Source organism: Elgaria multicarinata, chromosome 4, assembly GCF_023053635.1.
Source record: "Elgaria multicarinata webbii isolate HBS135686 ecotype San Diego chromosome 4, rElgMul1.1.pri, whole genome shotgun sequence".
Classification (NCBI taxonomy): domain Eukaryota; kingdom Metazoa; phylum Chordata; class Lepidosauria; order Squamata; family Anguidae; genus Elgaria; species Elgaria multicarinata.
Genome location: NC_086174.1, coordinates 14,744,666 through 14,758,169, shown reverse-complemented (window position 1 = coordinate 14,758,169; position 13,504 = coordinate 14,744,666). Strand labels below are relative to the sequence as shown.

Here is a 13,504-nt window from a genome sequence, read left to right as displayed (position 1 = left end):
CAAAGAGCTTTGATCCACTTACATAATGCTACCGTGCTAGAAAAATAGAGGGAAGTTGTGGTTCTTTTTGACAGTGGCCTTAATTGCTTTCCTTGTTGTTTTCCTTTGTCTCCCAAGATCCTGGCATAACGTCTACTGCGTTATTAACAACCAAGAGATGGGCTTTTACAAAGATGCAAAGGCTGCTTCCTCGGGCATTCCCTACCACAGCGAGATCCCTGTGAGTCTGAAAGAAGCGGTGTGTGAAGTGGCGGTTGAATATAAGAAGAAAAAGCATGTGTTCAAGCTAAGGTAAGACCTTAGCATCTCTTCCTGAGGGAGAGGATTCTGTGGAGCATAATTCCCACTTCCCCTAAACCAATGGCTTTCAAACAGTCTAGCTTCAGGAAACCTTTTCCACATCTATCAGTCGGTCAAGAATTTCCGGTGCATTTGCAACAGAACATCTGTGCACTGTAGAGGACACTGCAACCCTAGGACACCTCCTGTTCTTAGTTCATATGGGGCACCAGTCAGGTCTGTTGGGCCTCGTTTCTCCTTTTGTATTCCTTACCTGGTAGGCCTAATAAAAACTGGGTTACTTTGTTATGTTTTGTGGCATTCGTGGTTCCAGAATAGGAACTCACCTCTCTGCTATTTTTTTTCTTGCCACCATATGGATGGGAAGGTTTGTTGAGGAAATAGCTCAAAAAGCATGGATCACTGCAATCAACCCATAAATCCAAGGCTCCAGGATTACCAGAATCTCTTTTGCTATTTGCACTGGTACAGTTTTACTCTTCCAGACTGATTTTAATTCTGCATGGCAGTGGCTTTTGGGGGTATTATTACAGCATCATAACTGATCCAGCATTCGGATCACACTGATGTGGTCATCAATGTGTGCCTCCAACCCCTTTGCTTCCAGGACAGGGCTAACTAACAACAACAGAGATCCCAAGCCAACAAATAGGGGAATCTCACAAGAATAGCCAAAAACTCCAAGCAAAGGAATAGACAAAACCAGGATATTTAATTCAGTGAAAAGAATTCCAACCATACACAGGTCCTTCTTCAGGGCAATTTAATATAATGTATTAAATTAAATGTAATGTGTGATTTGTTCATCAGACAGGCATAACATAGGAGACTGGTATCTGACGAGGAAATAGCACCCTTTTCGTCTATCCCTTTGCTTGGCTTTCATGGATAGCAACAGCCTGTCTTCAAGCGGCAATGCAATCTGATTCTTCTTCAAAAGTTCTTAATTCATTTATATTTCTCCTATACACCTTGCGGAAAGTCACTCAGAATTACGTTACCTTTAAAGAAAAAGGCAAAGCAAGTAAATCTTATCTAAGCAGTTTACCAAGGCAGGGGAGAGATTATTAAGCTTCTTAAAAACAATAGAGAAAGAGCCTGAGAGGTGCCAACTCACCAGCAGGAGAAAACTGAATGCTTTGGAGAATTCTCCATCTTCCCCGTTGAAGCCAAAGAGCCTTCAGCTATGTGATTCACTGATTATTTTTCACATTGTTCTATTCTTTTGATGAACTTGACACATAGTTAATAGCAGGAGCTGCTGAGTTCGGTGTAGCATTGTGCCAAAAAAATGTGCTGCCTTCCCATGTCCAGGGGCTTGTCTGTATGACCTCTTTAGCCTTTTCTGGCTGCGAGTTGGCGCTGCGTTGTTTATGACACAGCCGCCAACTCACAGCCACCACAGGCTTTTCCCCTGAAACTGCGCTTTTAAAAAGTGCTGGCTTGCCGTGACTTTTTCCTTTGCTCCGAGGTCATAGAATCATAGAAGAGTAGAGTTGGAAGGGGCCTATAAAGCCATCGAGTTACCCTACTCAGTGCAGGAATCAACAGCAAAACGGCTTCATAAAGAAATCCCTCAGATGACCCAGAAGAAAGGAAAATAAACTCTATAATTCAGGCTTCCCCAAATGCCTTTCTGGCTGGGAATTATGGGAGTTGCAGTTCAACACATCCAGAGGGCACCACGTAAGGGAAGGATGCTCTAATGGTTAGACTCAGAATTGGAGAGTGCCTTGAAGACCAAGCACCTGTCCCATGAAGAAAACCCAGAGCTAGAACATCCCCAACAGAGAACTGACCAGCCTCTGCTTCAAGACCCCCTAACTTCATGTATATCCTGATGGGGTCTGAGCTGTTGTGGAACTTCCACCACAAATCTTGGGTTCATGGTGGAAGTTCCAGTAGAGCCTGGTGCCTCCGATGTCAGTGGGGTGGTGAATCCATTCCAGGTTTTGGTGAAAACTCTAAAGGAGCTATCCAAGGTGCAAAGCTCTTTAGACGTCAGACGGAAACTCGGAGTGGATTCACTGCCCCACTAATATCAGAGCCACTAGGCTTCCCTGGTTAGTTCAATGGAAACATTGACCCAGTGTGCAGCTGCTGTGAAAGAGGCATTTTCCATGTTGGGGTTCATTAGAAAAGGAATCAAAAATAAAACTGTCCATATCATACTGCCCTTATACAAAATCTATGGGATGACCACACCATAGACTATCGGAATGTAGTGTACTGTACATTTGTGGTCCCTGCCTTTCCAAAAAGGATATGGTAGAACTGGAGAAGGTGCAGCAAAGGGCAACTAAACTGATCAAGGGGCTGGAGCAACTCCCTTAAGAGGAAAGGGACTATGTAGAAAGGGACTATGTACATCAGGGACTATGTAGAAAGAAGGCAGATAAGGGGAGGTAAGTGGATAAGGAGACATTTTTCTCCCTCTCTCATACTACTAGAACCCAGGGTGATCCTATGAACCTGAATGGGAAATTCAGGACAGAGAAGAAGAAAAGTACCTCTTCACACAGCATATGAAACGATGGAATTTTCTATCATGAAATTCATTATCAATGCTTGTGGACTTTCCATAGTCAGCTGATCGGCCACTGTGTGAACAGAATGCTGGACTAGACAGACCTTTGGTCTGAGTCTGCATGGCTCTTCTTATGTACGTTTGATGAGCCACCACCCGTCTTCTGGTCTTTAAAAATGTAAGACCCAGAGACCTCTGTCTCATGTGGGGAAGAATCTCCTATAAGAATAAGAATTTCTCATTGAGTCTCAGCATCTCCTGCTCACCTGTGAATTGGAGCACAATCTCTTCGTTTATACCCTGCATTCCAGAAGGCCTCCTGAAAAATAGCTTACAGTATAGCTAAACTAGTACAAATTCATCTTAAATACAATATTTTTTAAAAAAAAACAACAACTATACTGGAACCTTTGAGGTCTCTAATCAACTACTTGAAATATGCTGTGCCTGGTAGAAATGTTAAAGTTGGCCACATCCTATATTTTCAGTGTCAAGTCATGAGGAATATTCATGCAAGTGAGTCCTGTGTAAACATCAGTATTCTGCACCCAGGCCTTCCCAATGCTGTGACCTGTATAAATTGTGCAAATTGGGAAACTTGGCATGATTTTCTGTTGCTTTGCATAATTTATTCCGCAAGCATTGCAATTTTTTATTTTTTTCCTTTTCATTATCAGAAGGAGCAACTAAGAACTCTCCAGTGTGCTGAAGCCTCTCCTTCACGCACTGGAGTTCTCAGCAGGCATTGCATACACTTTCAAATTATCTTCAAAATCATGAAATCTAGAAACTTAAGTCTTTTTTAAAAACAAAACAAAATCAAAACTGAGATTCGAAAGAAGCTGAACCCTGCACAGATTGCCATAGATTGTAAGCCTATGCGGCAGGGTCTTGCTATTTACTGTGTAATCTGTACAGCACCATGTACATTGATGGTGCTATATAAATTATTAATAATAATAATAATAATAATCATCATCATCATCATCATCATCATCATCATCATGTGTAGGTTTCTCCACCCCCCACCCCGAAACAGAAACTCACACAGAATCGCAGCAAATTTAAGCCATAATCATATGGGTGGGTTTTATTGTATTTATTATTTTAAACATTTATATTCCTCTTTGCCGAGTCCTATGAACTGCTCAAAGTATCTTACAACTGAATGTTAAAAAGAATCAGCACAACCATACAGGATTTACAGGAGGTAAAACAACCAGAAAAACAAAGGAAGAAACAAAGAGCCAGAAGACAAATTGGACACCAGTTCGGTCATAGACCTCTTGAGATGAAACGGTCTGCAGGCCATGTCAGAACACCACCAATCTAGGAGCCAAATGGATCTCGCAGGACGGGGAGTTCCATAACGTAGGCACTACTATGGAGAAGGTCCTCTCTCACATCACCACCAGCCAGACCACTAATGGCAGCAGGACATGGAAATGATCGGATGCACATACAAGTTGATGTGGGAGAAGGTGGTCCATCAAGTGTATATTTACACTTACCTGCTTAGCAGCAGGTTATATAATTGTCCTTGGAATCCAACGATGACTCTTGATGCTGTGGCTTCATGGAAGATAAGGCTACTTGTCGTGGTGATGATGTTCTTGATTGTTCTAACATCCAGAGACATCTGATTTGCTACTGTGGGAAAGAGGATGCTTGACTAGATAGGTCTTTGGTCTGGTCCTCTTACGTTTGTTTATGTTCTGCCTCATATGAAACTTCCCCACGATTTTTAAGATGGGGGGAAGCTGTAGGATCTCTCTCCTGTCTTCAGATTATAGCACAAGAAGCACGTTGCCATTGCAACCACGGGACAGGTATCACTGCCCCAGGAACACCCAATTTACCATTGGATGTGGCACATGTGAACCACCCAGAGAGCTTTGGCAATTGGGTGGTATGGAAATAAATAAAATGAAGAGTCAGAATACATGTGGTAGCTGCCTTTAGTGCCGTTATTTGGCAGAAAGACAGTATAAATCAAACACACATGCATAAATACCTTGAAAACTAAAGATGGCCTAGTATGGGTGGTGCATACTGCTACAGTGAGTCTCGGCTGGGATTATTGATCCAAGAAGAAGGACCACAGTCCCTGTTGCTCCTCCCTGAGTGACAGGAACAGCTATCATGCTTGATTCTGATATGAATTTGTCATTCCTGTTCGCAGGTTAACTGATGGCAATGAGTACCTCTTCCAAGCCAAAGATGACGTAAGTTTCTGTTTCTTGTGCTGTTCTTTTCATTTTTCTAAAACAGTGTTGGTGTTGCTCACATCCTGTTGTTTCCACGATGTGTTAACTTGTCATTCTACATTAAGGAATAGATTTTCAATGTTTCCTGGCTGCCCAAGGCTTTCCTCTCACCCTGTGTGTAGTTATGATGTCATCATGCCAGGCAGTTCTTGACTTCCATTTTCTAATTTGTGATGGACACACACTTTGGCCTGCAGAATTTTTGAGCTACTGGGAATGGGGAGTGTATTCCAGACCCCACTCCCAACTCCAGTGGACATCATGACATCATCATTGTAATTGATCTTTAGGCTGAGTTTGTAGGCTAGCAGTTCAGGACTTCATGCCTCAGATCTGTCCATGCCTGGTTGGCAATGGTCTTTTCTAGGAGTCCATCCAGATTGAGGATTTTTTTAAAAAAATTAAATCCCCATATCCTCCATCTCGAGATAGGAGTATAGTGGGCAAAGGGAGAAGATGCTTCCACCAGATCTGCGAGATGCAATCAAGGGGGGGATGGGACCAAAGCTCAGTTGCAGAGCAGCTGCTTGGCATGCAGAAAGTTTCAGGTTCAATCCCTAGAATCTCACACTAAAAAGAGGAAGTAGCAGGTGATGTGAAAGACCTTCTCCCTGGATCCCTGCAGACCCACTTCCAGTAATGGCTTAGAAGGACGGCTGGGTTCACATAGTGTTTGAGTGTGGGTTGTTTTTGAACCATGGGTTATTATGCTGTCTGAACATAGTATGTTTTCCGTATGGTAGGTTATCGTGTTATCTGAATGCAGTGCATTTTCCGCAGAACGGCTTGTTAACCACTCTGAACAACCTGATAACAAACCATAGGGTCTTAAGGTGTCTTGTTCGAGAAAAATAAGTCACCCTGCATGGGTGACCCTGCACTGTGTTCAGACAACACAATATTCCAGGGTACAACAACCCACGGTTCAACAACAACCCACTGAGTGTGGGTTAGCAAGTTGTGGTCTCACCTAATCTAAGGCAGGTTCTTGTGTCCAAATATACCCATTAATCCATCTTCCTTTCATCAGACTCTTGCAGGCTCCATCCACAAGATCCTACCTTTTGGGCGAATTTGCCATTTTACCTTTTTTCAGCTCATTAGCTTTTTTTCTATCTTTCTCAAAGGTTCATTTACATCCAGGGGCGTAGAATCTCAATCCCAGGGGCCACATATGACCCACCTGGGTTCCCAATCCAGCCCTCTACATTTCCCCAGATGCATATGCCCCCTTTGCCACCAGCCACTGCCACCACCACCAATCTTCTGTGGTTTCCCTGCTTTTGTGAGGCTTAGTAACTGGCAGGAAGAGCTGTAAGCTAAACGACATGGGCATTTTTGATATTTTGGGCTCATCCCACCACTGGAATGCGGCCACTGAGAGCCGCTCTGAAATGAATTCGGCCCTTAAACTGAAAGGAGTTCTACGTCACCTAACTAACGTTTACAAAACAGCGATATTTTAAATTTATTTATTTATTAAAACATCTGTATCCTTCCCTATATCATTGGGAACTCAGGACGGTGTACAGATAAAATCAAACAAAATGTACAACGCTAAAAACATATTAAACCATTAACAAGATAAAATCAGTAGAAAATTTAAAAGCAATAAAACAATTAAAACTATGTGTCACTTTAGGCTCAAAGGCTTTGATAAAAAGCCACGTTTTAACTTGGCGTCATAATGAAGAGCCTCGTGTGGCGCAGAGCAGTAAAGCAGCAGTTTCTGCAGCTGAAACTCTCCCCACAGCCTGAGTTCGATCCCAGCGGAAGCTGGTTTCAGGCAGCCGGCTCGGGTCGACTCAGCCTTCCATCCTCCCGAGGTCGGTATAATGAGTACCCAGTTAGCTGGGGGAAAGGTAATAACGGCCGGGGAAGGCAACAGCAAACCACCCCACTATAATGCCTGCCAAGAAAATGTCAACGAAAGCTGGCATCCCTCCAAGAGTCAGTAATGACTCAGTGCTTGCACGAGAGGTTCCTTTCCTTTCCTTTCCTTTCCATAATGAAGCCAGTGTTGGCACCAGTCAGGTCTCCAAAGGGAGGGCATTCCACAACCGGGGTGCCACAACAGAGAAGGCCCTCTCCCATGTCCCACCATAATGTGTGTCGTGCATTGGTGGGTTGCAGAGCAGGGCTTCTCCAACAAATCTTCGGCAGGCGTAGATAGGAAGAGGCGCTCGCTCATCAATCGAGATCCTAATCCGTTTAGGGCTTTAAATATCATTGCAAACGCCTGGAAATCCAACCAGAAGTATATAGGCAGCCTGTGCACCGTCAGGATACGGTGGAGGAAAGCTGGACTCGTACTAATCTCTCAACACTGGTGTCGTTGCTTTCTTAAAAGGAGGAAATGAACACATGGATCCAGGCCATCACCTCTGCGATCTCCTCGGACAAAATCGAATTGTCCACAAGCACACAGAGCACCCCAGCTACGAGCCGTGCCCAGACCCTGCCCGCCAGCGTGACAATAACCAGCGAATCCAGTCCCGGCAAGCGGGAGAAAGACAAAGAGAAAGACAAAGAGAAGAGATTCAGCCTTTTTGGGAAAAAGAAGTGAACTCCCTGCTTCTCTGTACACGCTGCACTTCTCCAACCGTTCCAGTGGAATTCCAGCATGCAAGCTCAGAACCAATACATTACTCTCCGTGCCTAATGTTCCTCAATGCGATTTAATTTTTTTTTTTATTTATAGAGCATTTTTTTAAAAAAAAAAACATACACAAAAAAGATTCTAAAGTTACAAATGTCTGAGGTGCATTGGGCAGCTTCTGAGTAAGAGAGAACACCAGGTTTCTTTCTTTTCTTTTCGTTTCGGTTTCTCCCCCCACCCCCTTTTCTCTCTTGGTTTTTTTTTTTTTTTTTTTACACTGAAGTTAATGTAGATTAGATCTTACTATTTAAACTGTTCCTCGATTTTTTGAGGCTGTCTTGAAAAACAACTCCCCCAAACATAGCGTTATTGGTATGCAAGGCAGCGGTGCTTACAAAGTTAACAAGCCCATCGGAGACCAATGTACACACATTTATTTTTTTCACTTCCATTTGAGGTGGTTGCCCTGAGTCTTGACTACTCGATTCTCCCCACTGCGAATCTAACCTGTAATGAAATGGTAGCGTATTCTCTTTACCATAGTAGAGTGCAGCCCAACTTTAACTTACAGACCAAAACCATTTGCATCCTGGCATCTGAATATTATTAACACGATCGTGACTCTTTTTCCCTCCTGCATCCGGCGACGACAGTTAAGAATGTTGGTATGGACAAGAAGGACTTAGCATACTGATAATGGTTTTAAATAATCTGTAATTTCGATTTTTTTTTTTTTTTTGCTGAAATACATTATATTGTATGTTTCAGATAATTCTAGTAAAAAGTATAATAAGACTAGATGTATAATACAAAAAAACCCTTTAAAATCATTGATTAAGTGTAAAAGTGGAACTGAATCATTTACTGGAAAAAAAGTAATGTTACTCCAATGGTTAACATGCTTGTCAGCTGCTGCACCTGTGTTATAATTTTGCTACATTACCTTTGCTCTTTGATACATAGTGTGCATTTCTCTGTCACTGTAACTATTGTAATGAACGATTTTCATCTTACTGCACAATCAAAACAAAACAAAAATACATTTAATAGGAACGAATTCTCAATGACTGGGCCTGTAGTCAGGATAGTACTGGGACCGGCTTTTGGTTGTACGGAACTGTACCTCTAGACTTTTACCCTATCTGTTAAATATATGCTATGTCATTAAATGCTTTTAAAACTAAGCCTGATAGATTCAGATTCCTTCTTCTTGCTCCTCTCTTTACAAAGATAATATTAACGTCTCAAATGTTGATTGGGAAGAAAGAACAAAAGTGAAATAACTTGGGAACATAGGAAGATGCCAACTACTGTCATTACCTTTCAGGCCTGTCTAGCCCAGTATTGTTGACACTGACCGGCAGCGGCTTTGCAAGGTTTTTCCAAGCAGGAGTTTTTCCAGCTCTACCTGGAGATGCCAGGGATCAAAAGTGGGGCCTTCTGCATGCAAAGCACGTTCTCTACTATTGAGCTGTGATCCCTTTATGCTTGCCTGCCTTGGCCCGTCTCACAAGAATATAACCAGGGGTGGGGAACGTGCAGCCCCCAGGAGGACTTTTGTGGCTCCCATTGGGTTCCCTGCCTCTATGCTGCAACCCTACCAGAACAGCGTGCTCCCCCAGCCCATCAGACAGCTGTTTACTGGGCCCGGAAGAGCAGAATCGTTGGTTCTGCAGAGAAGGTCATGCACCCTGTTTCTCTGCACAATCACACTCCCCACAGCACACCAGACAGCTCTTGGGTAGACTAGGGAGGTGTGCAATTCTGCTATGAAACAAGACGTGTGTGCAGTGGTCACATGGCCACTGCCGGTTGCAGCGGTGGCTGCAGCAAGGAAGAGGTGCACCTCTGGAAGGATATGGGAGTCCAGTGCAGGCCCCCAATCCTCCCAAGGTTGCCCACTCCTGATATAAGCAAAATAATTTGTGCATGGATCTGGGTTCTTGGCATTCCTTAGCTTCCTGGGTTGTGTTAGCCACTTTCTCTCTTTCATGTGTACAAGTAAACTAGGATTTAGAGAACGGGAGAAAGTCACACACATTCTCCTTCCTCCCCCCACGTGTACAAATACTCTGTGTCCCCTCTCTAGCTGGGTTTGGTGATATGTGTCAGTGCCAACCGGTATAAAACGACCTGGGGATCTTCCTAAACCCACTGAGACCCAGAGATTGAATCCAGATCTTTATTTATTTATTTATTTATTTATTACGTTTATATACCGCCCCATAACCGAAGCTCTCTGGGCGGTTTACAAAAGCCAAAAACAGTAAACATTAAAAAGTATACAAAATTTTAAAACCATTAGAAACAAAAACAACAGTATCCATTAAAAAACAACAGTTCTGGGTTCCGTTAAAAAACAAACTTAGGGTTGTTAAATGCTGTTAAATGCCTGGGAGAAGAGAAAAGCCTTGACCTTGGGCCTGAAAGATAACAATGTTGGCTCCAGGCGAGCCTCATCGGGGAGATCATTCCACAGTCGGGGGGCCACCACCGAAAAGGCCCTCTCCCTTGTTGCCATGCTCCGAGCTTCCTTCAGAGTAGTCACTTGGAGGAGGACCTGAGATGTTGAGTGCAGTGTACGGGAGAGGTGTTCCATTAGGTATTGCGGTCCCAAGCCATGTAGGGCTTTATAGGTTAAAAACAGCACCTTGAATTGGGCTCGGAAATGTATAGGCAGCCAATGCAAGCGGGCCAGAATTGGTGTTATATGCTCAAATCTCCCTGTTCCAGCTATCTGGCTGCTGCATTTTGTGCAAATGGGCTGGTGGAAGAAGACTCCCCACAGAATTTATCTGTAAGTGCAGTGGATTTGTGCACCAGATTCACTGAACTTGCAGAAGCGTGAGAGCTGGTATAGAACCTGAGTTCCTGACATCCTTTAGTTTATTGCATCATGTTTAAAACCTGGGGCTAAAATACGTAGGTTCTATAGCAGCTCCCTGCTTTTGTTAGTGCAAGATGTTGCACTGATTCACACCAAGTAGTAGACATTTTAGTTTCACTTCTCACACACACTGCTCTTGTTTGAGGTATATAACAGACATATGAAGGCACCTTTCACACGTGCAAGCACTTCAGGCATCCAAACACTAATCTTTTTATGAGCAATAAAAGTGCACCTATGCCTGACATTATATACAACCTTATCAGCTCTTCCTTCTCAACCCAACCTTCCAAGATTCTGATACATCACTTACTCATTATATCCATTTTGTATTATTGAGAGCGAGATCAGCTGATGGTGGAACCGCAACCAAGTGATTTTTCACATCTTTTACAAATATACCATTCCAATCTTTCTTTTGTTCCTTCACTTCCTTTCTGCCGCACAAAATAACAGTGCTTGGATTTCTGGATCATTCAGTCCTGATGTGACTTACATCATTTCCCAGCTGTCCCAACTAGTCAATTTGTTGCTTGCGCATCCCCAGACATACCTGCCATAGAACCTGACAGGCTACTGAGTACCCATGCAAGACTCACATGTCTCTTCTCTGCCACACGGCCACTGCCAGTAGGAGGCCCCTGTCTGTTGCCAGGCCCTTATCCTTTTGCACCATTGGGCCCTCTATCTTTCCTTTAGCTTCCCATGAAGACCAGTTCATGACTTCAGGACAAAATGCTTCTACGTCAAGGAGATGGGGCTCGTGACGTACACAACGTGAGGGAGGGGTGAGCCAGAAGCAGAATCCTGCTTCCTCCTCCACACATACATTGCACATGTGGATAAGATCTGGAAAGGGCTCAAGGGAGCTGCATAAGGAGTCCTAGGCCTAAGGAACAGTACAGGCATACCCTGCAGGCAGGGCCTGTGCCAGGAGTAGGCAAGTCAGGGGGTTGCCGAGGGCGCCGCCCCTTAGGGGTGCGGGCAGGCAGCGTTCCAGCTGGCTGAACTGACTGCGCAGCAGCGGAAGCAATGAGCCAGCCGGCGCGAAGAGCAGCAGCAGTAGCAGCAGCAGACCGTGCCGGGCGAGGAGGAAGACCAGGGACGACGACTAGTCTACAAGGGTCAGCAGCTGGAACGGGAGGTTCTGAGCAATCAATGCTCGCACCGCCTCCACGAGCTGCGGGCGACTCCCTGTGCTGCTGCAGCAGAGGGCTGCGCTGATGTGGTTGGTCGATGGCGCCTCAGGGCAGGGCATGAGAAGTGGCGGCTGAGGAGGCAGCAGGAGCCCAGGGTGGTGGCAGGGTGGCAGCTGGCCACCATGGGAAGTGCAGGATGTGGCTGAGGGTGGCTCCTGCCGTGTTGGTGTTGCTTCCAGCGAGCCCCACTTTCTCCGAGGGGAAAGGGCTCCCCCGAGGCTGAGGCACCCCTTTCCTCTTCCTCCTCCGCCTCCTCTCTTCCCTTCCCTCCCGGGTGTCTGTTGAATCTTCCTCCTCCCTTCCCAGCCTCCCTCCCTTTATAGGGTTACTGTGTTTGTGGTGCTAATCTACTTTTAATTTATCTGATTTTTCTGTTTTTACTGGATTGAATGCATTATTAGCAGCAGCAGCATCGTTGGTTCTTGGGACAGAATCCAGAACTGCCCTTGCATGTGCAATCAGCCCCACTACTTCTGGACTGCAAGTGACCCCTACCACTTGAGGAACTGCTTGCAGTTCAGCGTTTCTGGAGGCAAGCTGAAGTGTGTGGAAATGCTAGTTTCTGGAAGGGGGTAGGGTGGCAAAGCTTACATAAGTGAGCACCAGATTAGCTCACCAACCTGTCTCAGTCCAGAAACAAGTGCTTCTTCCCATTTTTTAGTTTTGCCTTTGGAAGCACTAAATTGTTGTTCTGTAAGCAGTGGGGACTTACAAGTTTTGTGCTTATTTTTTCTACAAAACATCAGTTCTTAAAAATCAAAGTTGGCAATTTGGGGGGGGGTGCAAGTAGCTTGCCTTGCCTAGGGCGCAAAATAGTCTGGCATGGGCCCTGCCTGCAGGAGGTCTCAAGTTCAAACTCTTGAAGTGAGAAGGCTGGGAGTGTGCCCCCCCCACCAGACACTGCACCTGAGAGACTCACCTGAGAGAATGCAGTGCCAGAAACAATCAGGAAGCACTGATCCCACATGACTAGGGTGACCAACTGTCAGGATTTCCCCGGATTTGTCCTGGTTTTTGTTCTTTCCATGGTGTCGGGTGATTTTCTATAATTTTCAATAATGTCCTGGAATGACACACCTTCCCCTTTAAGGCTGCCATTAGCATGGCAGGAGGGAATGACATGCTTTCTTGAGGCACATCATTCCCCCACCCCCGCGCTCCAATTGAGGTCTTAAAGGGGAAAGTGGGTCATTCGTGGACATTATAGAAAAGGCCCCAATTGGAGTGGGTGGTGGTGCAGAATGAAATCCTTTCCCCTCCTCCACTCCAATCGGGTTCTTTAAGGTGGCAGGGGAATAACGTATTTTCTGCAGGACTCAGAAAGCTGCTTCCACACACACACGCTAGGTGTCCTCTTTTTTGGTTTCCCAAATATGGTCACCCTACACATGACCCAGGTTGTCCTTTCCATCACTGAGCCCCTGACATCCCACCTTGCCACAATTTCCCTTATCCAGGCCCGGCCCTACCATTAGGCAGAGTGAGATGGCTCCCAACTGATTTGGGTGCCATGGAAGGTCAGTAAATCGTTAGTTATTACTTAGGTGGGGTTGGGGTTGGTAGTAGTGTTTTTACTCCCAGGGAGAAGTACTTCTGGGATGCTCTGCTTCAGATCATAAAATAACCTGGCCACCTTAGATTCTATGTGCCTTGACTTGAGGCAGGAGCTGCCATTTACGGACTCATGGTAATTTGCTTGATTGCCTGGGCCTACTAGTAATTGAC

At 44.9% G+C, this 13,504-nt stretch overlaps 1 protein-coding gene across 2 annotated transcripts in view; it reads left to right on the top strand.

The window, feature by feature from the left end:
- Positions 1–8,877, top strand: part of SPTBN1 (spectrin beta, non-erythrocytic 1) — a 252,252-nt gene extending 243,375 nt beyond the window's left edge. For both annotated transcript variants that reach the window (XM_063123818.1, XM_063123819.1), the window contains 3 exons: positions 118–291; positions 5,010–5,052; positions 7,445–8,877. In XM_063123818.1, the coding sequence (XP_062979888.1) occupies positions 118–291; positions 5,010–5,052; positions 7,445–7,660 (433 nt within the window). In that variant the 3' untranslated portion in view covers positions 7,661–8,877. The remainder of the gene's footprint in view (positions 1–117; positions 292–5,009; positions 5,053–7,444) is intronic.
- The last annotated feature ends 4,627 nt before the right edge of the window (positions 8,878–13,504 follow it).